Source organism: Cygnus olor, chromosome 17 (assembly GCF_009769625.2).
Source record: "Cygnus olor isolate bCygOlo1 chromosome 17, bCygOlo1.pri.v2, whole genome shotgun sequence".
NCBI classification, from domain to species: Eukaryota; Metazoa; Chordata; class Aves; order Anseriformes; family Anatidae; genus Cygnus; species Cygnus olor.
In genome coordinates this window covers 13,267,750-13,295,473 of record NC_049185.1, presented here as the reverse complement: position 1 = coordinate 13,295,473, position 27,724 = coordinate 13,267,750, and the positions used below count along the sequence as shown (strand labels likewise).

The window sequence follows — 27,724 nt, the reverse complement described above, 5'->3', positions numbered from 1 at the left end:
TTATGGAATTAAACCAAATCACAGATGAAGTGGTATAGCTGTATTTTACTTCTAGATATGCAAATGCCATGTTTTTGCAAATTTAGAGATGTGGGGGTTGTATATAAAAACCTGAATTAGAAATGCTTGGACAATTGTGGTCTTATATTTGGCAGGTGTCTCTCCAATTGTTTCAGAACATAGAAAACAGATTGACGATTTAAAGAAATTTAAGAATGACTTTAGGGTAAGTTTCTATGTATGTTAACTTAATGTATTGTAGTTCTCATGTGCAGATTACTTTGATGAATTGAATACATTGCATGTGTTAATGGAAAACAGGTCCTTAAAACTTGTGTTCGATTTATGAAAATGTCCATGAGAATTCATGCTAAAACTCAATGCTAAGTCTTGTTTGTACAATTGCCTAATGCACAGGTGTGTATTTTGACTTAAATACTGTACACTGAAAATGTTGTTCAAAACCTGTATGGTTGTTAGGTACAAATAATTAATGCATTTATGCTCCGTATGGAAGAGCTTGTTTCAAAGTTTAATGGAGGGTTTTGCTGAGGAAAATTGAAGACAAGCATCTGCTGATCCATTGCACATTTCCAGGTTATAATTGTTTACTAAATCAGGTCAGCTTTTCAAGAGTTGCTGTTAGATCACATGGAGGGGGGCTGAGTCCAAGGGGTTGTCTTAAGCTTTCCTGTCACTTCCTAATCAACGTTTAGGTCAGTCGAATCTGAATAATTCAACTTCTTGCACAGCGTAGGCTTAAAACATTATCAGTGCTTGTAGATCCTTTTTTTCCTACTAGAAATGGAAATGTATGTTTGAAAAGGTCACTTCCAGGTGATTTAAGGCCTATGGGACTGTATCTTACTCTGAGATAGCATTAGATCGTCTCCTAGTTTTGCATACCAATCTAATGAATATATACCTTGGGTTTTTTTTCAGTTACAGTCGAGTTCCTCTTCAGATGCAGTGGATCAGCTGCTAAATAAAACACGAGAAGGTGAAAAACCAAGAGATGTAGTTAAGGAAAAGACAGAATCGACCCCTAAAGAATCTAGCATAGAAACTGGCAGTAATACTAACTCTAACGGTGGCAGTAGCAAACCTAATAGTCCAAGTATTTCTCCATCAATAAGTAATAATTCTGAGCAAAAGCGAGGGCCTGAGGTAACTTCACAAGGTGTACAGACATCTGGGCCTGGGAGTAAACAAGATAAAGAGGATAAAGAAGAGAAGAAGGATACTTCTGAGTGAGTAACTATGCCTTTTAGAATAAGCAAATCTGTTATTAGCATTTAATTGTGTGTAGAAAAAAGCTATTATGAACATGTAATATCTTAATGTTGATATGGTCAATGTAAGTTTTCTCGTAGTTATGCAGAGAAAAAAACAAATGATGAGCTTGTGCAGAAAGTCATCTCGTGAGTCAGTGGTAGAAGTGCATGTAGCACTCTGGTCCTCTCAATGCCTAGTTGGTGTCTAAACGCTTATTTAAATGTTTTCCTGTCTCGTGTAAGCTGAAACACCAACAGCAGGAAAACTTTATTGATGAGTATAGTAAGAATGCTGTCATTAAACAGGACTTTTTGTATATATGTATATTTGAGTTCTCAAAAATCTGCCTTGCAGATGGAAATGAGGCATTTCATATCTTAATTTTTTAATTGTTTAGGTGTTCTACAGATATGCTTGTAAAAGAATAATGCTGAACATCTTTTTTTGTTCTTCATGTTTAGGCAAGTTAGAAAATCAACGCTTAATCCTAATGCAAAAGAGTTCAACCCTCGATCTTTTGCTCAAGTAAGTTATTTGATACTGCTTATAAAGATCCACTCAAAGGCTTTTACTTGGAGTATGGTCAAGCTAATCTTGCATATGCATTGCTGAACTCTATTTGTAGCCGAAGCCTTCTACTACACCAACCTCCCCTCGTCCGCAAGCTCAACCTAGCCCTTCCATGGTGGGTCATCAGCAGCCAACTCCAGTGTACACTCAGCCTGTTTGTTTTGCACCAAATATGATGTACCCAGTTCCAGTGAGTCCAGGCGTGCAGGTAAAGTGCAGCATGTAATGTCAGTTTGTTTACACTTTTCAGATGATTGTCAGCCAACTGGGGAGACATAGGAGATCTCAGTTAAGACAGTGGCACAGTACTGTTTGTATCACTGTCATAAATATGGGCACAATTACATTGTTGTTCAGTTTTAGCTATGTAAATAACGACTTTTCCCAGTGGTCTTTCAATCTACATAGCATAATAGTCTCAAACACTTGTAAATTCCAACAGCTGTTACTCATATTTGTTGTGAATCTGTGCAGAATTCCTCCCCAGTGCTCCAAGCATAGCCTTACTTTCTTAAGTTTTAAGCAACCATTTTTTCGTCCTTAGCTTCCAGCTGTGTCCCACTAATTTCCGGTTGTTGCAGAGATTACTAGGATTTCAAATCTAACTCTGCTATAAAGCTGTCTGATTTAATACTTTGCTTGAAGTAGCAATACTAGCATTACTCGACTGGTTGTTGCAAACCATATGGTCTTGGTTGTTTGTACATTCAGACTTAATCACAGTGGTAGAAGAAAATACTATAGGTTAGGCAAAGTTCGCTAAACCATATTTGAAGTCTGGAGTGTTTCTTCCTTTCCTTATGGACCAAATGGTTGGTGGTGATTAAAAATTTGTGGCTAACAATCCTAACTGTGTGGTGGAAGGTTTGGGGTTTGGGGGAAGAATAAAACTTGTGCTAACTTTGCTCTCATAATGTGTTAAGAAAATACCCAGTATGTCCAAAATGCTTTAATAAGTAATTTAGTGATCAGCTTGCAAAAGGTCACAAGAATTCCTCCTAAAGAAACTTCTGTGAGACTTGAATCTTATGATAAAACGCTAGAAGAGCCAACAAACATCTACAGACTGCCATTGTGCATCTTTCCTAATGTTAAAATAGATGCACTAGAATGTTACTGGCTTGGTTTTAGTAACAGTGATTCTTTTCTAGTAGTGTATGTGACATTGGTGAAGAACTGAACTTGTAAATATTTTAACATCTAGCATTACATTTGTATGAGTTGCCTCTGAAAAGAGTTTGAAAGCTAGGATATGGTAACTCCTGTTGCAACTCATTTCATAGGGGAGACTTGCATAGCAGAAAGTTCTGATTATCATGATAATCTGTAATGTTTGTCACCTAATTATGACCATAAAGCTTAGAGAAAAAATAGCTTCTAATATCATTAGAGGCTAATGATTTCTTTTATTGGCTCAGAGTAAAACATAGCTGAGCAGGGCCCCCACCCCAACAAACAGCCACATGCATACACACACTTTTTAAAGGAATATCATAGCTTAAACTCCTGCTTCTGTTTCAGCCTTTGTATCCTATTCCCATGACGCCCATGCCAGTGAACCAAGCCAAGACATATAGAGCAGGTAAAGGTGAGAATAATACTGCCTGTTTGGTTCTTAGTCTGCATGCAGCATGAATAAAATAACAAATGATTGTTTTCTAATCCATGTTGATTGATATTTTAAATACTATTTTTAATAAAGGCAACTAAGTGGAAATACTTAGGCATTTCCAGATAAGCTAACGCAGCTCAAATCATAAGTTTGAGTAGCGTGGCGTTGCTTGTTTTGGAATTTGATTTGACAAACTGGAAAAGGTCTGTTACTTGGAACACTTGGGTAAGCTGATTTCTCCTATACTTCATAAGTGTTACAGAAATGTTAAAAAAGGGAACTGCTTTGTACTGGTGTGCAGCAGAGCCCTGAATGGTGCCTTAACGGGGTATTTTTGTCAACAAGAAAAATCTCTTTCTTCAGAAAGAGTGTGCTGTTACTCTTCTGCAAAGAGCTTATTGCTGGTTCCAGTTTGTTCTTTTGTATTCCTTCTGCAACAGTAGCTGAACAGCTGGACTAACAATACCGCATTTTTAACAAGTGACACCTGTGGCCGTGTTGATGAGAACGTGTGGTGGGATGCACTCTCATCTCTGCAGTGCAGTGTAGGAGCAGAAAAATGATGGGCCTGTTTTATAGTCATGTTTCAGATAATGCTCTAATTCCACGCAGTGCATGCTTTCTTGCAATGTTACACGGTGTCTCATGATGATAGACTCCAGTGCTGCAGCTTCCAGTCACTGGAAGAGGAAATTGTTTAAAAGAGCAGTTCTGCTGTTTAGAAATAAACAAGTAGCCTTTATGAAAGTAGGGAAGACAAAAACTTGTAATGTATTTCTATTTTAAAACGCACTAACTTTACTGTGGCCTGACTCATGAAATCTTGTGGTTGATAATACTGATTATTTTAATCAAAAGTATATTGCTGTCTATTCGCTTACTCTGTGAGGCTGTTCTCCTGTTCTGAATTCCTTTCTTGAGTGTCATTATTTCCTCCATATGTCCATTTTGTGTGCAGCATAGACCTGAAGGAGCTGCTTGTGTTAAAGTTCAGCGCCTTTACCCTGTTCAAGTTGCGCCCCGTATTTACTTTTTTCTATTGATTTGCAGTGTAAACATGATCATTATTGAGTGAATTTCCTGACATCTTCAACGTTTCCCTCTTTTCCTCTCTCTAAGGGGTCTGTCAACATTGCATGCTGCAGTGGACTTTACAGGTGCTTGAGTTAGCGTAGTTATTAGTTGCAGTCTCACTGCAGCAAGCTGGAGCTCACCTTGAACTACCATGCCCTGTTGCTTAGTAGGCTAAATTAGTGTGTTCCGAGAGTGCCTTGCTGCTGTGGTTCAGTTGGTCTTCTTACCGGGATAGCTCAGGTAGTCCCACACTGCAGTGCTCTGCTCTCTTAATCTCTCCTCCCTCTAATTATTCCTATTCCTTTTCTCCCTATAAGTTGATTTGTCCCCTTCAGTGTTGACTGTAACCTAAATGTTTTTGGCTATCCTGAGGGATAGCATAGAGCTTAAAAGATGCAAATACCTCATACTGCAGCTGCGTGGAGACCTTTATTCTATTCTCCTCAGCCATGAGCACAAGTAATTTTAACAGACTCAGCTTTCCAGTTGACGGAGCAGTTGCTGAGTAGTTCTGATAGTGGATAAATTAAGCCTTTTGAAGGGGACAGGATCAAATTTGAGTAATGTAGGTATCCTGGTATAACCTCTCTCTTCTGTTCTTGATTCTTGTCGGTCTTTTTCTCCCTGCACCTTCCTTCTTTCACAAAAAAAGGCAGGCCTGAGTTTGTGGCCATATACGTGGCAAAAAGGCAGTGATGAAAATCAAATGTGTGTTTGGTTTTTTTTGTTTGTTTGTTTTTTTTGATGAACTTCTTTTTGATAGAGCTCTAATGCTAGAGCTCTTAAGTGGTTTAAGGTTGAGGGGCGAGGATGTTCTACTTGGTCACATTGGCGTTGTAATGTAAAACCTTTCAGGAAGACTAACATTCTTTATCCTGTGTTTCTAATGTGAGGTGCTCTTTGCTTTGTAGTACCAAATATGCCACAGCAACGGCAAGACCAACATCATCAGAGCACCATGATGCATCCTGCCTCAGCTGCAGGCCCTCCAATTGTAGCTACACCACCTGCTTATTCAACACAATATGTTGCGTATAGTCCCCAACAGTTTCCTAACCAGCCTCTTGTGCAGCATGTGCCACACTACCAGTCTCAGGTAAGAGTCTGTTTAGCGGATGCGATAAGTCTAATAATTAAGTGGCTCAGTCCTAAATACCATATTGTCTCCAGTCATGTACTTGCTGTTGTAATGTGCTTCAAAGCCTGTAACAAATTCTACAGTCAGTTTCGAAGTTGTCACTTGTTATTGATACTTGTTATTGGTACTACCTTTTTAGCTTTTTGGGCAATTCCTTTTAGGTCATGGGCAGGGCATATCCTAGTTACGCTCTCTAAAAACAAACTATTTATACTTCAAGGGCTTTTATAAATACACATATGTAATTGCATAAATACATAATGATGATATTAGAATGGCAGAAATTAGATATGCTGGTGGTTTTTGTCAGTTTCTAGGCCACTGCAGAAAATGTCCTTTCGTTTTTAGAAACAACTGGGATAATTGTTATAGTATGAGATCTTCAGTTTGCTCTGCGTTTTAGTAAGGCCAAGCTATTGCTGTTTCTAAATACGCAGTTATTGTTTAGATCAGACTAGTTTCTTGTAATGATCCTCCAATTAACTGTCTGTTTTTCTTATTTCTGTTGAATGCAGCATCCTCATGTTTATAGCCCTGTAATACAGGGCAACGCTAGAATGATGGCACCACCAACACATGCACAGCCTGGTTTAGTATCTTCTTCTGCAACACAGTATGGTGCGCATGAACAGACGCATGCTATGTATGGTAGGAAACGTTTTGTGTTATATGTAACTTTTTAAGTTCTTATGTTGTGCAGGGATATGTTTAATCTCGAGCTTCAAATATGGGTATCATTCAGATTACACCAGTAGATGTGGTTTATATATCATAAGATGATGAGCAAAGCGTTGAAAACTGAGCCACCTGGTTAAAATGAAAACTCAAGTATGCTGATTTCAGTAGGATGCCAGTGACCAAGATGAAATTTCAAGCTGGGAGCTGCTAACGAATATCTGCTGAAAGAAGTTCGTTCAAGTTCTCTTGATGCCCTTGACACAACATCCCTTGATTGTTTCTTGTTTATAAGTAGGACTGGTTTTACCGCAAGGCTATGACCTCAGTTTCAAAACTTGACTTTAGTTCTGACAACTAGTGAAATGCTGTCTTTATGATACTACTAGCATTATTAACAGTATGAACACTTCTGTCTGAGCAAAATAAAACTTGTGTTGCTTACCTTTCTTTTTTGGTAAGTCAAGAATTAAGTCTATGAAATAACTCGTGTATTGCTTTGACTTTGAAAATTAGTCTCCAGCATTATCAGACGAGCATATTTCACTTACAGTGAAATGCTGAAAATGTGGGTTACCTTGTTACAAACTATAATGTGAAGAACTTCTAAAGCATTATAAATGTGTGATAAAGTAATGCCCAATTCGGAGGAAAAACCTCGCTGCAAAACATGCTATTGAAATAGGTAGAATCAAGGTTGCTAGAAGGCTTGGAAATTGTCATAAAATGTCAAAAAGACAGATGGTCTCTTGAAAACATGGCATTTCAATACTTGTTACAGCATCTGAGGAAGACTTTTATTGGGTCACGTATATTATTGACTTAGATTCTAATAAAAGATTTTCTGTACCTTTAGACATCTTTGTATGTTTTCCGGTGCTTAGTTTTACACTGCTACTTAATGGAAGTCCATGGTGTGTCTCGAAAACTTAACAAGGCTAAAAACAAAATTTAAAGTTTAGCGTGAAATTAATTTTGATTTAAACAAGTCGGTGTCTTACCCATCTGAAAACATCCTGTCAGGTCTCTGCAGTAGTGTGGTTTCATAGTTAAGAAACAAAAATAACAGAGGCCTGTTTTAACACTTGGAGAAAGAACGCTTCAGCTCATTCGTGATGAAGCTGAAATGGAAGTTACTCTTAGAGATTAAGTCCTTCTCTCACAGGTCCTTGCTAATTGTATTACTTTGATCTTTTCAACTCTTGTGCTTGAGGTGTCCATGTAAACAGATCTTCTGTTTGCTTTTTCATTAGATTAAATAGAATTCTGATTAAGTGAATGATCAAAGGCTTTCAGACCTTTACTGGTGAAAACCCTTCTCTCAAATCATGATTAAAATAAAACTAGACATGAGAGAATATGTGAGACTTCATTCAAAATGTTTGCTTGTTACTTCCTAGCGATTTCCCATTGTGCACCATCCTTATCTTCTGTAAGCACTGGGTTCTGCAGCATTGAAGTGTAAGCCCATTCCCTTGTTTAGCTTTGATCGGATGTCTGCATATTTTTTTTCCCACTGATATTCTAAGTCAACAGTTTTCATTTTGTGTTGGTTTTGTAGCTTATCTGTTGTAGGTAGGTGACTACCTACTGGTACACACAACTAAGCTGGGTCAAAATTTGAGAATTCTTCGGTATTTCCTTCCATGTAATTTAAACGTTACTTTTCCAAGAGCACCCAATTTACAGAAATTGCATGTCCTTCTGCGTTCTTTCAAATAGCTACTTGGTGGCTCTTCTAAACGTTCTCCCACCTTCCCAGTAAATGATCAAGTGCTTGAAATTCTTGTTTATAGAAACTATTCAACCCAGTAGGATCACGAACTCCATACGAGACACTTTTTTTAAGAGTATGTTCCCGCCGTGTGTGAATATGTGTATTGCCTAGTGACCATGAATTGGCTCAAATGCACTCTTAACCTACAAAGTTTACAGTTGGCTACACGTGAAATGGCTTCTGATGTAGTGTATCGCTGTCTCAATTCCCAGTTTTTTGCAAGGCTTTCACGTGCTGAATACTTGAAGACCTTGCCTAGGCTGATTTTTCTCCTTACAATGTGTCCATCTAGAAGATATTAACTTCAGCTTCCGTTTATCAATATGTGACTGCTTGGAAAAAGTGTAGACTTGCCGAAGGTGATAGATAAATGCTGCTTATGTAGTAAATGATGAGCAACGTGCTCGAATTGTTCCCATCTGACCGAGTGACAGGTAGTTCTGAATGGTAATACAAGGGAGTGTTCACAACTTATGTTCGGTATTTTGGGAATCTTGAGTTTATCCATGGTATCTCTGAACTAAATATACCAACACACACTGATTCTGAATCTAATCTGGTCCTCTTGTTAAAGCAGTTTGAAAATCCAGAATAACAACTTCCTATAACAACTGCTGCTGCTTTTGATTTCTGGAGCATTGGCTCAAGCAAGTTCTCAGATTTCCCTTTGGCTCTTTAAAATAGCAATCTGATCTATTTTTATTTTTATTCTTTGACTTCCCTCCCCCTGTTCATGTCAGGATTCAGTGGGTTACAGTGTCCTTTTGTCCTTCAAGGTACTGGTGCTTCCTTTGAGATAATTCTTGCAAAATTCACTCAATTTTTTCCCTGTGCATGTGGTAGAAAGAAGATGTCTACAAGGACAACCGCACTGAGACGCGGGGGTTGGGGGGCACTGCTTATGAGGTATTCTGAAGGTGTGAAGCGTTTTCTCATGAGATCTGGAACTCCATCTCCCTTAATGGTTTGGGATAAGTGAATGTCTGTGGCGAGCAGTAACTGCCTGTCAGTGAAGAGAAATGCTTGTTGATCCGTTAAGCGAACTGCCCTCACTGCCAAGAGCTTGGGTTTTGTTTTCCCTTTTGTCTCGTGAGGAGGTACCTCAATTCCAAATACGTGTAGTGACTTACACTTGTTGATCTGCACTTTTCCAGTCGAAAGAAAAATATTTTTGTCCAATGCTGTTTAATGGGATATTTCTGCGCTTCTGGGATTTCTTTGCCAGTCATTACGGTGCCTGCTTCTGCTTCCCAAACTGCTGACGAGAGCTCCAGAGAAGCAGAGTAGCTAAGCAGCGTGGTCACCAGCAGACCCACCTGAACGCACGGCAGAGGAGCATTTAAGTCACTGGTTTCCCCCCCTCAGAACACAGTGGGGAAGGACGGTGTTCAGACAACCATCTCTCTTCCCACCAACCAATGCCTATTGCACCTTGACTTGTAACTTCTGGAGATGCGAGCCGTTTAGATGGCCTTACCGAGGAAAGCTTTGCAGGTTCCGCTGGAGCAGAGCGGTACACACACCTTTAGCTGCCACACACACGTACCTTAACACCGGGTTGTTGCTCTCACCCTGCTGAAGTGCACGTAGGCTCAGAACGTAACATCTTTCTGGGAAGCGTTGGCTCTGCGTGATCCATGACGCGAGTATCGCTGCTCTGGTCGAGTTCGCTGGCCGTGGTTTGCAGTTTCACTGCTTGTTTCTATGTCGCACAGACACAAACTTGTCCCGTGGTGTTGGTAGAAAACCTGGTTATCTAAGCTGAGGGTGGATATTTCCCTGTGACAATTAATGCCTGCTAGTTTTACCATGTAGCTGCTGAACTGCCTATGTTTTTAGATAACCGGAGTCCTCTGAAAAACTTCACGTTTGTGTTTAAAAACAAAACCAAACAGAAACTTGTGTAAAACCAGGCCTTGGTTTTATACAGATGCATTTCCTGTTTTTTGTGCTCTCATTCCTGTCCCCGTTCTCCCTTCCTTTTTCCCCTTCTGCATATGTTTTACTGGTCTGGTATTGTCTCTAACTTTATCTGGTTTCTGTCTCAGCAGTAGAGTAAATTCTATTACCCTGATAGTACAATGGTGGATATAATATAAACTTCAAAGGATTCTCCAGGGACTAAGAGTGAACCAGTTACCAAAGGTGTCTTGGAACTGTTAAGAATGACAGTGACAGAGTTGAAAAAGCAAGGGGGGCGATTTGTTGTTTAATGTAATTAAGCTTTAACCTTCTTGTTACAGTGTATTGTAATAGATTGCGAATTGACATAAAGTTTATTTTCATGTTAATACTAAATTAAGAACCGAAGACCTCAGTATCAGAGTTTAGAAGGAAGGCTTACCTGAGACTTGTATTGTTTCATCTCCGCTCAGTTGTAAAAACTAAATATCCAACCCTAATATCAACTAAGTAAATAAAAATATCTGCATGATTCTACGATATATTTAAAAAAAAAAAAAAGGGAAAGAAAAAAAGACGCTGACCTTTCCAGAAGACGGGAAGCATGCACACGGCAAGAGGCTAATTTACCTTTCTATTTCCCAAATTCAGCATGTCCCAAAATACCATACAGCAAGGAGACAGGCCCTTCTTTCTACTTTGCCAGTGAGTTGGGTTTTTTGTACTAATTTTGATTGTACAGAAAAAGCACTATCTAAAGAACAGATGTTAAAGGAATGGGACGTGTTGAGGGAACAAGTTTCCTTGCACCAAACCAGCATGTAGAAAATGCAGGAAAGTTCCTTTCAGTAGAGGGGGGAGGTGAAGCTGAACGGATTTAATGTACGACAGGAAACGGATTTTTGTCAGTTTTCTTTTTAAACAGTGTTTTATATGCTGAGTAATCTTTTTCATTACTACCCAATCTCTTCATCTGCAACCAGAAGTGAGTGCTGTGTGCGGACAACTTTCGCTTAAAACCTAGGTGAACTCCCTCGGGAGTTCCAAATGGGACTTTAAGACTGTGAGTTAATGAACTTCCTAAAAGGAGAAGTGTCTTGTGCCTCATCACTTTAAAAAGCTGTGGCTCAAGCGCTGAGCCCCTGGGAGGAGTTAACCTGAGCTTCAGCGAGGGTGAAGGAAGCTTCCCACAGTTACTGCGGTGTCACTGGAGGCGTGCAGCGAGCCCCGTACTTGGTCGCTATTTCAACGAGTGACTGGATAGGGCCCCTTGCAGGTGTGTGGCACCGGGCGCTTCCTCCCCAGCGTCAGAAATACTGCCTCTGGTGTTCGTCGGAGCCCTCTGGGGAGCCTGCTGGGGCAGTCAGGCTCAGCGGGGCTGCAGGATGAGCTGTAGTTGTCAGCCAAGGCGTGGGGAAGGAGCACTGCGGTCTCAGGCTTGCTCCTGTCCTGCAGTGAGACTTGGGTCCATCTGCAAGTCTCTGCAGCCCATGCCAGGCACTCTTCTGGTTGTGGGTTTGGGTTTTTTTTTTTTTGAGCTAACTGATGGAAGAGGGGTGTGAGAAATACCATTTGTTCTCCAAAAATCTCGTCTGGAGAAGATTTCCTGTGTGTTTCTTGTACAGAACTGGTTTTATGTGAACTAGTGCTGTAGGATGCTGACCTGTACTGTTTTCATGCATCTTGGTTTGGTGCACTGAAATAACTGTAAGAAGCTCGTTCCTTCAGTGGATAATCTTTGGAGTGAAGTCCACTATACCTGTGTAAAATGCCTTCTGTAAATGTTTATATTATGAAAGAAACATTGCTATTTCTTTGCTTCCTACCATTCAGGTCTTTTAAATGTAGTTATCCTCACCATCTTACTGGGTCTGGCAATAGTTTTGAATTTTGTTCACTGGTCAGTTCTTGAAAATAGGCTCTTCAGTGCATCTTTGGATGATGACCAACGATGACCACCATTGGCAGCACTGAGATTCCTACCAGGGAAATAAGAAATTACACGATGTGGTTTCTGTATATACCCTTGCAGCCGGGAGTTCTGCTTGATTTCTGCTGTTCTGACCTCTTAATTTCAGCTCTTTTGCTGGGTTTGATAGCTGACTTCTTTTTTTGTTTGCCTCTCAGAAACATGGGCTGCATGTTTGTAGAGCTGAATTCATTAATTCAATGCATCTGATATTTTTGCTCACTTCATTACTGAATGACTTACCTTCACTGTGTCCCCTCCCAAGGTTAGTTCAGTTAAATATCTCATGTCAGGAAACGACTTGATCAAAAAGGCGAAGTGAAACAGGTTGGCTCAGGGAGTATTTCTTGGGGAGAGGAACTTCCAGCTTAATGGGTGCGAAGCAGTGTATTTCCGCTGGAATGAGCTGGGGTTCCTTACAGCAAGGAGCTACGCAGAACTGAGTTGTCCTCTCCTAGAGCTTTCTCGGTGCTTTCTTGGTTGAAAGATGGCCATTTGGAAAATCTCCAAAGTGCTGACACTGGGGGAAATGTTGGATAATTTGTGATTTTATTCATTATTTTTTCCCCCCTCCTTTCATGTCATTTGGTATTTGATACACATAGCAAGCTGTTTTCATGAACAGAGAAAATGTTGCAGTAAAAATGTTTTAGTTACGGCTTTGAAGGTGAATTTCTCATGACTGTTTTGCAAGGCTTCTTTCACAGGCTTACTAAATAGCTCATAGATTTCACTGATTTGTTGTGAACTATTAATTGCAGCAGCTAAACATGGAAATCCTTCTATTTTTCTAAAGTCGAAGTTTGAACGCTGGTTTTGAGCTAAGATAGATCTGGGCACCTATTTCAGACCTGCTGCCACTCTTCCTGAATCGCTCTTGATTTGTATACAGTATCTGTCCAGGATGTAGATAGGAGTCAAAATACCTTTTTTTGGAAACGTAGTTTTATTATTACTATTAAAACTTAATTTGCAGCATCATCTGAACTTGATTTAACTGAATTTGGAGAGGATATTAATTGGGGAGTCATTTCTAAAGACAAAATGGGGGAGAGGAGGAGAAGCTAGAGGAATGAATTCTGAAATTCAATGTGCAAAGCTTATGGATAGAAGAAATTAGAAGGTTATGGAAGCTGGTGCTATGGCACTTCACCCCCTCCCCTGTTCTTTGGGGTACCATTCCTCGGTTTGACTCGTTTCCTGAGCGTGAAATTCGTCCTTGTGAGGTTTCATTGTATAATGTATCTGCTTCAGAGTAACTTGGTTTATTATTCTCTGGGCTATAAAGAAATGAAGGATGAATCGCAGTAATGGTTTCAGGGAGTACCACATTATTCTGGGGCTCTTAACAAGTAGTGTGGCAGGATGTGGGAAGCCTCGAATATCTTATGACTTGAAATTAATTTTCACGTACACTTGAAAACCTCTTGAATGGGGTTGAAGGCAGTTTATAGTCAGGCATGCCAAATCTGTGGCTGAGGCAGCGGAACGAGAGCTGAGGAAGGCAGATTTCTGGTAGCATGCCCTTTGGCAAACAAGTGAATCCCTCTCTGCATTTATTTCTATTACTTTGACAGAGATAATAACTTCTGGCCTTCTTCAGAGTGTTGAATAATAATGAGGTTAAGAAATTTTCTTACTGTAGGAAACAGTAAACTTCGTACTGTGAAAACCATCGGTGTCTCTGTTGATAATTTTCATGTAGCCTTTGTAAGAAGGAGCGATGTTTGGAAGCTGTATAAAATACAAACGTGGTGCAGATGATGCTGCAAAATAAATTTTAGTAGTGATACAAAAAAACAATGACTTTTCTTGCATTTGGAAGTGTAACAAAGTGATCTTTGTGGCAGAAGATGCATAGTTCAGCTAGTGCCCATTGGAAATATTGAGGTGTTTCCAAAAACCTCCCTGAATCAGAAATGCTGATAATGTATGAGTATAGTCATGCATAAGTACACTACTGTGCAAGAATTTAGGGTTACAAATGTATATGAAATTCATCTGCATTAATGGCCTGAAGCTGTTAGACTATTGGCTCAGTGAAGATTTAGTAGAGCTTTCAAGACAGCTGGGTGGGATTAAGTTAAATGTGGTAAGCAGTTATTTCAAAAAGGAGAAACCTTCATAATGACGTGTACAAGGAGAAAAATCTCAATTAGGCAAAAAGATACTGTATGCATACTTCTGAGTGAATTTGAATATTTTAGCAGTAGTATTTGTAAGCTTTATGGCAAGCCAAACTGGAGGAAAGCAAGTATTTGCACGGGATGGTGGTGTGCCAAGGCACAGCGTGGTAGCTGAGACTTGCTTTTGGTCCACGGTATTGTGCTTTCAGATGCAGCTACGTTTTTGTGCATTTTCTCCACCCGTTTTGTCTTTCATCCTTTATATGTGTTCAGGCAGTCCTGTGCATTCATGAATGTAGAACCCAACGTAGTGAAGCTCTTCAGAAGCTGCAGCAAAGAGCTGCTTGCAGACGTGAGGCACTACGTCTCCCTAGCCAGGAACATGCAGGCAAGGTGGCTGCAACACCAGTTGCACTTGAAGTTACTCCCTGTGCCCTGCCTTTAGGGTTTGTTTACTAAAGGAAGAAAATGCTACCAAAACACACTTACCTTGCAAACAACAAAACAAACAAAAGTACTTCTAAAAGTACTCTGCAGAAAGGCACTTCGTCGGCCCTCAAATTCTCATGTACTACAATCCCCATGAAAGCTGTAACCCCGTAGTGAGCAGCGATTAACTGTGGTCAGAAAGACAAAAACATACGTGAACAACTAAGGAGCACGTGCAGGGAACAGGCTCAGGAGCAGGTTGATAGTTTGCTTTGATTATTTGTCTCAACAATATGGTCAGCAAAGCTAGCCTCGCTGTTCTGAGCTGCAGTGCTGGGAAGAGCAGTGCACGTTGTCCGTGCAGAAGTGTAAGAGCAGGCTGTGTGCTGGTTGTTGCACGAGATCTAAAAGTGACAGAGGGGATAGGCAGTGCATCTTCATTTGTTTTCAGGGTCTTGTGTTCCAGTTGCATGCTTTGTGTTTAAAGGAAGTCTTGCTGTTACGGCTTTTCATACCTTTTTAGATTCCTTCAGATTAAAAAAAAAAAAAAGGGGTGGTGTAATTCAGTGTGGCCTGTTTTAAAGCAAAACTGGGCAGGACTCCTCAGACAGGGGCTTGTTGATACTGGTTTGTTGTTGGAGACTGGTATGGCTATAGCAACAGATGGTTTTTCACTTGTGTGAGTTTTATATTTTTTCCCTTTTATGGAATTTCATACCTTATTTGCTACTGTTTCAAGAAATTAAGAATTTCATGGCAGTGTTGAGAAGCTCACAGAATGGTGGTGATCCAGAAAAGTACTGTAATTGGCCTCGAGGGGAAAGGAAAGATATTTTAGTGCAAGATACTGGCTTCCACAAAAATTAGACACTCCAGGAGTCTCGGTGTCTCAGCTGTTATGTATGTTCTGTGTGTCCCTGTAGCTCTTTAGTATACATGCAATGCATGTACTTTACATGGACTGTACTGTGAGCAATTTCCAGAAGAGTAGCATGGTGAGGTTAGCCAGGTATAAGGCCAAATAATTTTTTGGATGGTGGAAATAAAAATGGCTTGTAACAGCTTTTTAAAGTATATTTCAGGAAAAAACTAAATTGTATGGAAATTATAAAATTGATATTTCAAACTGGCCTGTTTAAAAAAAAAAAAAAAATGAAATACCACTTTTCTTATATGAAGTATCTGTTGCATTGTCAAACTAGGGAAGATGAACTGTCTAATTATGGTTATTTATAGACTTCCCTGCAAAATCAAACTACATGAACACAAGGTAAGATACTCAGCTATTTGCAAGATAAATTTTTTTTAGAAGGGGGAGGGAATATTCTTGCAGCGTGCTAGAGGTATAGTGAAATCTTCAAGTGCAGATGGTGACTTGATGAGGTGTATATTTTGTATCTGTTGTTAAATATTCTTCTTTTTCATCCTAGTTTCCACTGGCTCACTTGCTCAGCAGTATGCCCACCCTAATGCTACCCTGCATCCGCATCCTCCGCATCCTCAGCCTTCTGCCACACCAACTGGCCAGCAGCAAAGCCAACATGCTGGAAGCCACCCTGCTCCTAGCCCCGTGCAGGTAACAGCTTAATGGAGTGAATGTCTTTAAATTGTACTTAACACACCCTACTGGAAGGTATCGCATCAATCTGTTACTTTGCATTGATCTATTGATTTCTTGAGAGGAAAAACGATGGGAGCAGATGTCCAAACCACCTGCATGTGGTGGATCTCATGCAGGAATTGTCCAGATTCCCATGCTTTCTAGGAGGGAGGAAGCAGAGAGAGACCATCTCGTTCTTCTCTGCTTGCAATGGCCAGGACTCGAATGTTGTAGGCCCATGGCATAATGTGTTAGATAAGCTAGGAGGAAAACGTTTGTCAGTCCCTTTTCCTTAGCAATGGCCAGCATTTGAGTCTAACCATTCGTTTCTCCCTCTTCATGGGGGATGATGTACAGCTTGTTTTCATGTTACGATTAAGAAAGGCTTATAATTTTGTCACAGCGTAATGTGAGTGGAGTCAGAATTAGAAGTAGAAGAATAATGCTGAGAAGTGTTTGATTTGTATTTCCTCAAAGGCAGGCAGCTGAAAACAAAATAGTACTTCTGATAATGCTGCCTGCCATAGCTACCTACTGGTAATGACTTTGGGCTGCTCCAAGTGTAGCTGTGAAGTATATCCAGCTTCCAGGCTTCGGGGTCTCCTTGTTTTTACCTGGCAGCCACGGTTCTGGTCAACACACACATTTTCCAGGCTCCTGCTCACACGACTCTCTAGCTCAAGCAGAAAATGAGCTTGGAGGAATTGCAGTGAGTTTTCTTGTTACCATAGATTCGATGATCCTTAGATTTGCCACTTAAAAGATTGAATGTCAGGAGTTTTGCAAGCCTTTCTTACACTAGTTTCCAGAATAAATGTCTCACTTCTAGACCATAATGTAAACCTCACTGATGTACTATCTTTTTTTGCAGCATCACCAGCACCAGGCTGCTCAGGCACTCCACCTGGCAAACCCACAACAGCAGTCGGCAATTTACCACGCAGGTCTAGCTCCAACCCCACCTTCCATGACGCCAGGCTCCAATACGCAGTCTCCACAAAATAGTTTTCCTACAGCACAACAAACAGTCTTCACCATTCATCCCTCCCATGTTCAACCTGCATATACCAATCCGCCACACATGGCCCATGTCCCCCAGGTAAACACAGTTTAACAACCTTCAAGACTAAATGTCTTAATGCCACAAAGATAGGACAGTTGGGCCTGCTGAAGTGATTTCCATTCTGTCACCTCTCAGCACAAACCTACCTGTTGTGTTACTTTAGGTTTCTGTCTGTACATTGCCTTTCTTTTAGAATTTTACAAGATATTTGGACCTCAGCTTCCAACACCCAGTGCATCTACAACTGTAGTTTAATGAAGACATCTTAAGCTGGCACTGCTACCGAAAGAAGTTGAGCTCTCTTCCCAGTTCCGACTCCCATTCTTGTCCTGCCCCACCATTCTGCTCACAGGACTGTTTGGCCATGCAGCAAACCAGACTGGGGACGTGATTCAACTGAAGCGTGCCCCCCCCACCCCTATTTTAGGCTGCTTCTCAGTCAAATCAGTTCACTACTCGGGTTCACTGCATGATCACAGGAAGAGCTGGCACGCAGGAGGGTCGGAGGCGAGAACTGAGTGGAAGAAAGCTGAACTGCTGCTTTTGGTGGCAGTTGTAGGCTCTGCGCTGTAGCCGAATTTACACAAGTACATTCAGTAAAGGATATTACGAAGGATTACTGGGTAGTAATAAGGCTGCACTGCAATGGGAGATAGGTGAGATTCAGTTCAGATGATTGCAAGACAATCCTTGCTGAAAGAGAAAACCGTGTGTGTGTGTGTCTGTGTGGATCTAAATGTATTGCAGGAGAACCCCAATGATTGTCGGGCAACTTAACTACAGTCTTTGCTTCAGGATCAGAAACCCATTTCTCTTAACTGCTCTCTTGTGGTCAACTCACTGAAAAAAAGGATTTTGGGAAGGGAAGCACATGACTGATTAATCAAGAGCTCCGCATAAAGCAGCGTTACAAAGATTTTCTGATGTTTACTAAATCTCGTGGATTTAGTGAGCTTTGTCAAGGAGCGGACAGTTCATCAGTAATTTGCCTGCACAATTGCATCTTCAGATAAGTACTTGGTATCTGGCTTACGCCTTCTCATACAGGCTAACAGTAGTTTGGGATAGCAAGACTAACTAGTGGGTAGGGAGGTTAGTCTGATAGGTGTGCAGTCCCTTACTGAATTCTGGTAAAACCTTTGTTTTGGTTCCTGGCACGGCCAGTTAAGCAAACTAATTAGTAGCTGTTTTAAGAATTGTTTTACTGATGTTGAGTTTTTAGCTTTTTAATTCCAGTAGGCTTTTAATTTCTCTGCTTTTGTACTGTGGGAGGATAAAGAGGATGTCCAAACTTGACTACTGTTATTGTAGCACCTTGCCACATCCTCCCAGGCTCTGGTTTCTGCCAGAAGCAAGATTCTCTGCTTAAATGAGCTATTGCTCTGCTCTGGCATGATGGCACTGGTGTGAATGCCTAGGTTGTAGAGCTTCTCAAGATGCCTCGAAATACCGCATGTAGCCCTTCAGAAGGGTCTTGGAAGCTTGTGGGTGAGTGGCATGTTCAGTGCTGTGCCTTGAAATGTGAAACATGTTTGTTTCAAAGTCAACTTGAAGGTAAACCTGTAGAGGAATTGTGCTGTACACACTGTGGCCAGGCCCGTGCCTGCGCTGTAGATGCGGCCATTGTCTTCCTTCCGTGTGCCAAGCACTTCATCAGCAAACCTTGCTAAAGGAAATCAGATGCAACTTTTAGTCAGAACTGACTGCTTAGTCAGGGTTTTTTAGCAATCACAGGCAAAGCCTGCTTTATCCTTAATTTTTGACTTACGCAGTCTTTTCTGCTGTAATTTTTTAGGATGAAAACTACAATCCATAATCCACAATATTTGTACCAGGCTGACTTTTTTTGAAATGAAGTAGTTCCCTCAAAATTTTCTAATGAAGGAATAACTACAGTTCTGTAAGAAGTTTTAAATGCGTGTAATTATTCCATGGTGGGGAAACTAATCACTGGATTTAATAGCTTCTCAGTAGTGCGATTTCCAACTGCCGAGCACCATTGTGAAATATGTAGTAGGAATTTCAGTTCGGCTAACACAGGGGATCAGTTGAATTTCCCTTTAGGTTATCAGATGAACCGAGCTGTTAGAAATATCTCACTTGAGAAACAGTACTTGAAAATTCATTACAAAGTACTGTCAGCTTCCAATTTGTAAAGCATTCGAGCCACAGCAGAAATTTTTATCCAGTTTGTGTCTGTACTGAATACAACTGCTATATGAATAGCTGCTTTATAGTTACGGCTGCTATAATAGCATGTTTGTCAAAGTAAAAATGGTGCTGATCCTGAAAGATATTTTTGTTTCACAGCCTTATCTTCTAAGCCTTTTTTTAGAGCAAGAGTGAGATTTGAATTGCAGTTCCTGCCTTTAAAGGCTTCTCGAGTGCTATTAATAGAGTGTAAGTCTGATAAAGAGTTTGAGAAATGTCTGTGATGAGTCAAATAACCCTTTTGTCTTTAAGAAATAAAATTATAGCCACTACCTGCTATTTGTCTTTACTGGCCTGTGAAACTTGTGAGGCTGCGATTATTGCACCGTAGTGCCCTGTTACTGGGGTATGGTAGAAGGACAAAGCAAACCATAGATGCAAATACATTTTTTTCCAAGACAAACTGACCGAAAGCTCTAGGAGTTCCTTAATGTTTTGTGCTTTTAAGAAACTAGTGCTTACCAGATTTTTAAAACAATTGACAATCTCTAGAGTTCTGAACCACTCTGAGCTAAAGAAGCCAACTGACAAGTTACTGAACTTGTTTGCCAGAAGGTGATCAGCCATAACGAAGATTAACCTCCCTTTTTCTGCTGAGACTTAACTATGATTGCTTAGATTACTCAAGGACCTTAACTGTGATGAGCTTAACTGGAAACAGAACAAAGCTGACCTAACAGTATAAAGGGATGAAATCACTCATCTTAGAATGACTGCTTAGATGAAAGATAGTGCATGCACAGGTCACTGGAGAGTGGTTTCTAGGGCAGGGAGCCATGAAAGAATGTGGAGTTGTGTAATGAGAAGCCGAGGATGGGATGCCAGACCTCTAGTGCGTGTGAAGTTCAGATCTGTACCCGGTGCATTCTCTGCATAGGAAGTGCTTTGATCTAGGTTACTAACAATAATGTTTTTGAAGATTTGTTGCTGAGTTTTTTTTAAATATCCCACAGTTTAACGCTGTCAGTCTCTCCCAGTGTGCACTGTCCAAATTGCTAAAATTGAGAATGTTACTCAGAGCCAGCAGTGAGGATTTGAGCCCTTTTTTTTTAGCTGTTATTTTTGTGTTAAGATCTCTGACTTAATCCCTGTAGCTAATCTAGTTAAAATGGAGTAAATCTCTGGATTTACTGGTACAGCTGGAGAAAACTTGATAGTCATGTGGCCAGGAGTGATGCCTCCTTGTGACCATTATACTAAAGAGCTCTTTGTTTCAGGCTCATGTACAGTCAGGAATGGTTCCTTCTCACCCAACTGCCCATGCTCCAATGATGCTAATGACGACACAGCCACCTGGTGGTCCCCAAGCCGCCATCGCTCAAAGTGCACTACAGCCCATTCCAGTCTCGACAACAACACATTTCCCCTATATGACGCACCCTTCAGGTGAGGAGTGTGTGCCCGGGAGACCTGCACCTTAACTGAGCCAGGTCACAGTAGTGAGGAGGACTGTTACAAACCAGATTTGGGGAAAAGAACAAACAAACAAACTAAAAAAAAAAAAAAAAAAAAAAAAAAAAGCTGAAGATGTCCTTTTAGAGTGGCAGGCTGCTGAAGGCAGGCTATTTCTGCATTTAGCATTTATACTTTGCCAGCCCAAATGCCTAGGTAAGCATGCGAGATTTAGCTAATTTAGCAAAGACCTCGTTTCTCTGTAGCTTGAGTACAGAAATGGATAACTATGCAGACACTGGCGCTGTGGGACTGTATTCTTCCAGGTTTTGCCGTGGTTTTGCCTTGGGGGATGGACTGTCTGTGTAGCCTGTTCATAACGATCTGGGGGTTTATTAAATTTATAGCGATTTGCCTTGAGGATAGGAGTGAAAATGTTGCTCGGGGGTAGTGCTGTTAGACTTCTAATGACCGAAGTAAAATGACAATTGAAGTCTATTTAATTCAGAGTAACATTCTGCAGCTTTACTTTGGGGGAAAAGTAGATGCTGTGTGACTTCTTTCCACTTTAAATTTAAACATTGCCTAGGTTTCTTTATTATTATTTGTTTTCCAACAGCCTCTAAACTTTTCTACTGAACTAGATACCTGATTTTGTTTCTTGGGGAATGTGTGAGCAGAACAAAGATGCTTTCTGAGGGTTTAGGTAGGAAAAAAAAATATCCAAAGGACATCTTGATATGCAGAGTATTGTTTTGTTCTTAAAAAATAAAAATAAAAAATAATTAAAAAAAAAGTTCAGCTCAGTAGTTGTCCTGTGACCACTTTACTAGCAAACTGTTGTGTGGCTTGCCAATTTATTATTTACATTTGAACTTTTTTTTACAGTACAAGCCCACCACCAACAGCAGTTGTAAGGCTCATCTGGAATAACTGAAAGGCTGGATACCTTTTGTAGGCCAAATACCCTCCTTCTACTGCTTCTGCCAACTGGAAGCACAGAAAACTAGAATTTCATTTTATTTTGTTTAAAAAAAAAAAAATTGATTTCTTGTAACATCCACTAGGAATGCTAACAGTTCATCTTGCAGTGGGAGAGATTTGGACTGAGTAGAGGCATTTAGGAACTTGTGGGCTATTCCATAATTCCATGCACTGTATCTGAGTCCTGCAAGTGCCCCAACTCTGCTTGCTGAAAACTGGAAGTTATTTATTTTTTAATGACCCTTCAAAGTTATGAACTCATCAGCTAGCAAAAGAAGTAACAAGAGTGATTCTTGCTGCTATTATCACTAAAAATCAAGACTTGGAGATCCCTTTTACTTCTAACTAAACTTGAAACAGGTTCAGTAAAAAAAAAAAATTCTAATCGTCAAACTGATGAATTATTATTTATAAATCACGTTTGATGAGATAATCACTATCGTGAGACAGTGATGTAACTTTTAAGTTAAGAAAACTTTTACTTTGTAGATAATATAAAATAAAAACTTAAAAAAAAATTAAAAAATAAAAAAAGTTTTAAAAACTGACCTACTTATCGTTTGTGTCTTGTTTTACCAGTCTCTCTCTCTAATGTTTTCTCCATTCGTTCCCCTTTGGATCAAAAGCTGTTTTATTTAGCATCAGGTAAGCTTTGCCCTGTGTTTCTGTCGTGTGCTGCTGCTGTCTTGTGTGTGTGCCCCCCTCACACCTCGTGCTGTGAAACCAAGTCAGTCGTAGTAGACTTGTAGGGTCATTGCACAAAGTTGAAGGCTTCAGAAGCAGAATTTTGATACAGGTTTCAAAGAATTTCTTGCATTCGGACCCATTCCCTAATGGCTTTACACTGTTGTGGTTGGTGTACAGAAGATGTCCCGACTGGGCCTTGATGTTTAAAATAAAGCTGTGTAAGTCAGTGGTGCTGCTTGGAGACGAAGGAAGAAATCGGGGTAAGCGTTGCTTAACAAAATGGTGTAGAAAGGTGGGGAGAATGATAGGAGAAAGCAACTGACTACCCCATCCTTCGGCAACAGGCAGGGTAACTACCGCTGCTTAGGAAATGCTGTGGTCTTCCCAACTCTTGTAGGGTGCACGCATCCTAAAATGGCTAACCAGCAGATGATGCTGATTACACTGGATTATAACAGAGCTGCGTTTCAGAGGAAGGTCAAGGAAACTGTTGTGTGCGTGAGCTTACGTGGACGGCAGGTGACACGTCGCACCGCGGCTTGGCAAAAAACACCCAGGGGAAGACAAACACCGAGTAGCTTCTGTCCTATTCTGTTCACATGAACGGTGCCGTAAAATGGAGAGAATCAATGTAAGTAAATTCAGGTGGGCAGCAGGGGGCACAAGAACATCACAAGCAGTGGTGGTGACTTGGAGCAAGACTCCTTGAATGAGTCTTCTGCGAAGGAACAGCTTCCTCGCATGGGCTTTCTCCTCCTTTCTAAGGGAGGTTTCTGTCTTTTAGTAGCTGTTAACCCCCCAACTATTAAAATAGCACCCCGGCACCTACAGGGAATCAGACGAAATACTAAAAGTGAGAAACGAGTTCTAAAAACAGTTTATTAGGAGCAGATTTTTTTTTATATTATGGTAAATTTGCATTATTCAAGAATAAGTTACTTGTACAGTACATACAGAAACAATATATAGAAAATCTACTATACAAGAAGAACTCTTCTGTGCAGGTGAGAAGTAGAACTTTCAAATCAATGCACTTTTCGCCCAACAACCCTGTTGGCTTTAAATCATCCTGCTGAAGGCTGAGGTGGAGAGTGCACAGTCGGCTCCCCCGCCCGGGGTCGGTGCTGGTGAAGGTTGTGGTCTGTTCCGATCGAACGAGCTTAAATTAAAATTCGGAATACTGTACTCAAACCTGTTAGTCAAGATTTCAAGGTTTTATATGCTTGTTAGAGTAAAACTGCGTGGGTCGTACGATGGCAGTGTTGTGTGGTCCGAAGAAGGCGAGGAAGGAGAAGGCAGCTCGGTGTCACTTTGGCACGGGCTGGGCTGCTGGCATCTGCTCCTGGGGGTGGCTTCGGCCTCCCCCTGGCCCTGGACCTCCTCTAGAAGCTTTGCCACAAAATAGTTTTGATGCAAAAACGATCCGTGAGGCAACAGCGGCGTCAGTGTTTGGTAACCTGCTCTGCATTGCTGGGCCCCGGGCTGGCGCGATGCAGCAAGAGGCGGGGAAGGAAGAGATTAAATCCTGCTGAAATCACGGGCATCTTCTGAGCCTGTCAAGCACAAGGACGTGCAGAAGCCTCCGATGGGAAGCGGCTGTCAGCAAGCACCAAGTGGTTTCTGAAGCCGAAGATGGAGCTGAGGGGCAGAAGTTCTGCCTGGACCTAAGATTTAGCGAGTTGGGTTAGGTGCTAGCCCTGCTCCCTGCCGTGCTGGTCACACAGCGAAGGCACTGCCCCGTCCCTGTGGCCAAACGCGGTGTCCTGAGCAGCTGGAACACCCCCCCTGCCCTCAGCCCTCTCCAGAGCTTGCTGCGTTGGACCCCAACTCGTGCTGCACATCCCCAGGGCAAGGCGCGAGCTGTGCATCTGGAGATCGGCGCAGGGGGCTGCCGCTCTCCCTGGGGGCTCAGCAGGAGACGGAGCTGCGGCTGCCGAGCCTCAGGACTTCATAAATGCGCCAAAAGCCTGCAGGGGGCAGGGAGCTGAGCCCGCCAAGTCCTAAGCTCTTTCCTCAAGTTACTAGAAGGACGGAAACCTTCTCTAAGCCCGTGTGAAAGGAGCGGGGAGGTGGAAGTGCCCCTGGGGGGGTGCCAGCAGCAGCAACCTCGTGAAATACTCAGAGCCACCTCCTGCTGGAGGTCACGTCCGCCGGAGTTTGTTTGCACAGGGAAAGGGGATGCCGGCTGGTAACGAACCCGATGTACACGTTACTCATCAAGCACAGCGATTTCCATGTAAGCTACGGGAAAAAAAAAAACAACCTTTGCAGTTGTTTAATTGGCAGGTTCAAAACACCACGTGCGTGCGCGGTGAGCTGCTGGCGCTCGAACAACGCGGCTCGGCATGCCAACCCGGCCTGACAGCGGCACCTGATCTATCTGGCAGGGGCTGTGAATAGCAATCCCTTTTCCCGCCCCTCTCCCCGTTGCGGATGCTCCGATCTTGGGGCGATTCGGGTGCCACTACCTCATCTTTTGGGGAAAGCCGCGTTTAACGTGGCTGCCTGGTGATGTAGCAAGTGTTTTGTTAGGCTTGCAGAGCTTTGCTAAGGAGCCTCCTTCCCCACCCCCAAGTTAAAGCAATCTGGGAACGATGCACCAACAGGGCTAGAACCTGTGCTGCGCTTTCCCCCTTCCCCTGCTCCACATTAGCCACGAAGAGCCCTGACTTGCCTGGCAGAAGCCAGCCCGGTCCGCACGCTCCTGCGTTTCGGTGCAGAGGGACCCTGCTAACGCCTGCAGCCTTTGTGCGGCTTCGGGGAGGGAAAAAAGAGCTGCGGATACGGGTGAGAAGCCCTAGCGGAGCACAGGGGCTGCTTTGTTTCCCCTGCAGCCTCTCCGGGTTTGGCAGCCCTGGAGGCGACACCGTCCAGGGCGATTTTCTCTGAAACGCCCCGGTTTCGGGACTGGCTGCGATGGTGCAGGAGCGCAGCTCAGCACCATCCCCGGGGCAGGAGGGGGGGAGGCTTCGTGTGCCTGGCGTGCACAAACTGGAGAACGGGAGAGGGCAGAGGCGGAGGAGAGGGGAGGCAAGAAATCCCAAACATGCTCTCAAGACGCCGTATCCAGTCTCCCAGCCCTTTGCCTGCGCACATCACTCGCTTACGGAGACCGATTTGCCCTCGTGCCTGGAGCTGCTTGGCCCTGGGATGTTTCGGAGCCGAGGTTTGGGCTCCCACCCAGCTCCACCTGCCCTCTGGCAGCGAAACAGAGCAATTCTCTCGCCCTCGGGCTCCTGGCCTTGGGCAGAGCTCCGGCCCCTTGCTCTGGCACGGCGGGCGGCCTCAAGTCGCGGCGTCGGGGCCGGCTTTGTGCAACGACTCCCTGACTTGGGCCCACGAGGCTTTGTTGTTGTTTCCTTCCAAATCAGATCCCAAATTAATGCTCCTGGCGGCTCCCACCTCTCAGGCAATTTCAAGTGTGCGAGGGGGGGAACCAAAAAAAAAAAAAAAAAAAAAAAAAAAAAAAAAGGGCTTTCCTGCAACGTGATCTCAAGGCCAACTCTGCGTTAGAAATCCCGGGGAGTGCCGGGCGCTGAGAAATCTGGAAGTTGAGCGCTGCCAACATCCCCTCACGAGTGTCGCAACGGCTCCGGCCCCTTCCTTATTCTTAAAATAGCGGCGGATTCGAAGAAGTGGTTCCTCTCCCGAGGCACCGGCAGGTAAAATGGCACGGGGGCAGCGAGCACCCCCGGGGGGGGGGGGGGGAGGGGGGGCGGATCACACTCGCCCAGCGCCCCTAGGGAAAAACGCACGAAGGCAGCGAGGGTAAAGTGCCTGCTGTATTTGTCACTGCAGCTGTAGGATCGCCAAACCATCCTCATCCTCCTCTTGTAAGGCACATCGGGGTGCGTGGCCCCCCGCCACTGCAGGACTGGGGGGGGCTCAGCCTGGACCCCCCCCCCCCAAGCCCGCGAGGGGCCCCGTTGCATAGGTGGCCACAGCGGCATCCCCCGGGGCATGGGGGAAAAGCCGAGAGCGGGGGGGGGGGCAGCCGCCGGCACCGGCGAGGTAAAGGAGGAAAGGTGGGGAAACTCCCTTGGGATTTATGCTGGAAACGCTTCCGTCGCCGGGGGGGATTTCTTTTTTTTTTTTTTTTCCCCTGTCAGCCTCCGCGTTAGTCCTCGGCTGTTTGCGTTATTAACGGTGGAGCGGTGTTAGTGTTCACGTCTTAATTAACAAAGCTAACGGGGTAAGTAGTTCCCCGGCTGGTGCAGGGAGTGACTGCAACTGTGCTAGGTTTTGTTTTGTTTTTTTTTTTAAAAAAAAAAAGGAGCAAGAAAAGCCAGTTTTTGCCTTATCTAAAATAAAGAATAAACTCCTCTAGCGGCTTTGCACGACCCGAAGCTCGGCTCTGGCAGCTCGGGGCTTGCTGGCAGCTTTGTGCAGCGGCAGCGCATCCTGGGGCGGGAGGAAGTGGCTCTTCGTCGCCTGTGTGCAGCCCGAAGCAGCAACGTGTCAAAGAATTTATAATCCTCTTTTTCCTTTTTTTTTGTTTCTTTTTTCTGTTTGCTCCAACGATGCGGGTGCGACGCGAGACCCCGGTTCCTCCTCTGGGCGCCGTGGTGCCGAGGAGAGGAGGGGACGGAGCCCGGCTGTGCAGTGCCCCCCGTGCCGGCCACGCAGCTGGGAATGCAGGCAGGAGCGGTGTGTGTAAACAGTAACGAGAAAGCTCTAATAATACCCAAAAAAAAAAAAAAAAAAAAAGGCCCTTTAACAGGCCGAAGAGAGGGAGCACACCCGTACTGGAGTGAAAAATGACTCCCTTCCTTGCAAAATAAAAAAATAACAATCCCTAACCAGAAGGAAGAAAATAGTTACATTCTCGCTGGGACTCCCAGAGGGGCTCCAGGACTTCTTCTCCACCCAAAAGTGCGTCCCCGGGGCCCGTCAGAGCGGCGTGTACTGGTTGTCGATGGCACGCACGTGGCCCCGGCCCGGGGCTTCCACCTCGTAGTCCGACTCGCGGGGCCGAGCGCCGGGGGCCGCGGCCGCCCCGCTGTGCCGCAGGCTCTGCGCCAGCTCCGCCGGCGGTGGCACCAGGTGGAAGATCTGCTCCGGAGGGGGCTCGGCGGGGCCGCGGGGGCAGGAGGAGGAGGTGGTGGTGGCGGCGGCGGCGGGGGTCAGGCTGAATTCGGGGCTCCAGCCGGGGACGGGCAGCGGGACGGGGACTGCGGTGCCGGAGCCGGGAGCTGCGGACAGAGGGAGAGGCGGCCGCTCGGGGGATGCTCCTGCCCCAT

The 27,724-nt window shown here is 43.3% G+C and overlaps 2 protein-coding genes across 24 annotated transcripts in view; one reads left to right on the top strand and one right to left on the bottom strand.

Annotated features, from left to right (window-relative positions):
- ATXN2 (ataxin 2) overlaps window positions 1-26,743 on the top strand; it is a 55,585-nt gene extending 28,842 nt beyond the window's left edge. For 5 of the 17 annotated variants that reach the window (XM_040577612.1, XM_040577624.1, XM_040577622.1 and 2 more), the window contains 11 exons: window positions 156-226; window positions 943-1,250; window positions 1,737-1,800; window positions 1,901-2,053; window positions 3,367-3,433; window positions 5,443-5,627; window positions 6,185-6,317; window positions 10,675-10,728; window positions 15,978-16,123; window positions 17,019-17,246; window positions 20,639-21,599. In XM_040577612.1, coding sequence (XP_040433546.1) covers window positions 156-226; window positions 943-1,250; window positions 1,737-1,800; window positions 1,901-2,053; window positions 3,367-3,433; window positions 5,443-5,627; window positions 6,185-6,317; window positions 10,675-10,728; window positions 15,978-16,123; window positions 17,019-17,246; window positions 20,639-20,842 — 1,613 coding nt within the window. In that variant the 3' untranslated portion in view covers window positions 20,843-21,599. Of the gene's footprint in view, window positions 1-155; window positions 227-942; window positions 1,251-1,736; window positions 1,801-1,900; window positions 2,054-3,366; window positions 3,434-5,442; window positions 5,628-6,184; window positions 6,318-10,674; window positions 10,729-15,977; window positions 16,124-17,018; window positions 17,247-20,638; window positions 21,600-21,701 lie in introns of those variants that run through there. The other 12 variants (XM_040577625.1, XM_040577611.1, XM_040577621.1 and 9 more) reach the window with 9 other exon arrangements.
- The window catches only part of SH2B3 (SH2B adaptor protein 3), a 27,154-nt gene continuing 22,779 nt past the window's right edge, over window positions 23,350-27,724 (bottom strand). For all 7 annotated transcript variants that reach the window (XM_040577627.1, XM_040577632.1, XM_040577630.1 and 4 more), the window contains exon 8: window positions 23,350-27,676. In XM_040577627.1, the coding sequence (XP_040433561.1) occupies window positions 27,280-27,676 (397 nt within the window). In that variant the 3' untranslated portion in view covers window positions 23,350-27,279. The remainder of the gene's footprint in view (window positions 27,677-27,724) is intronic.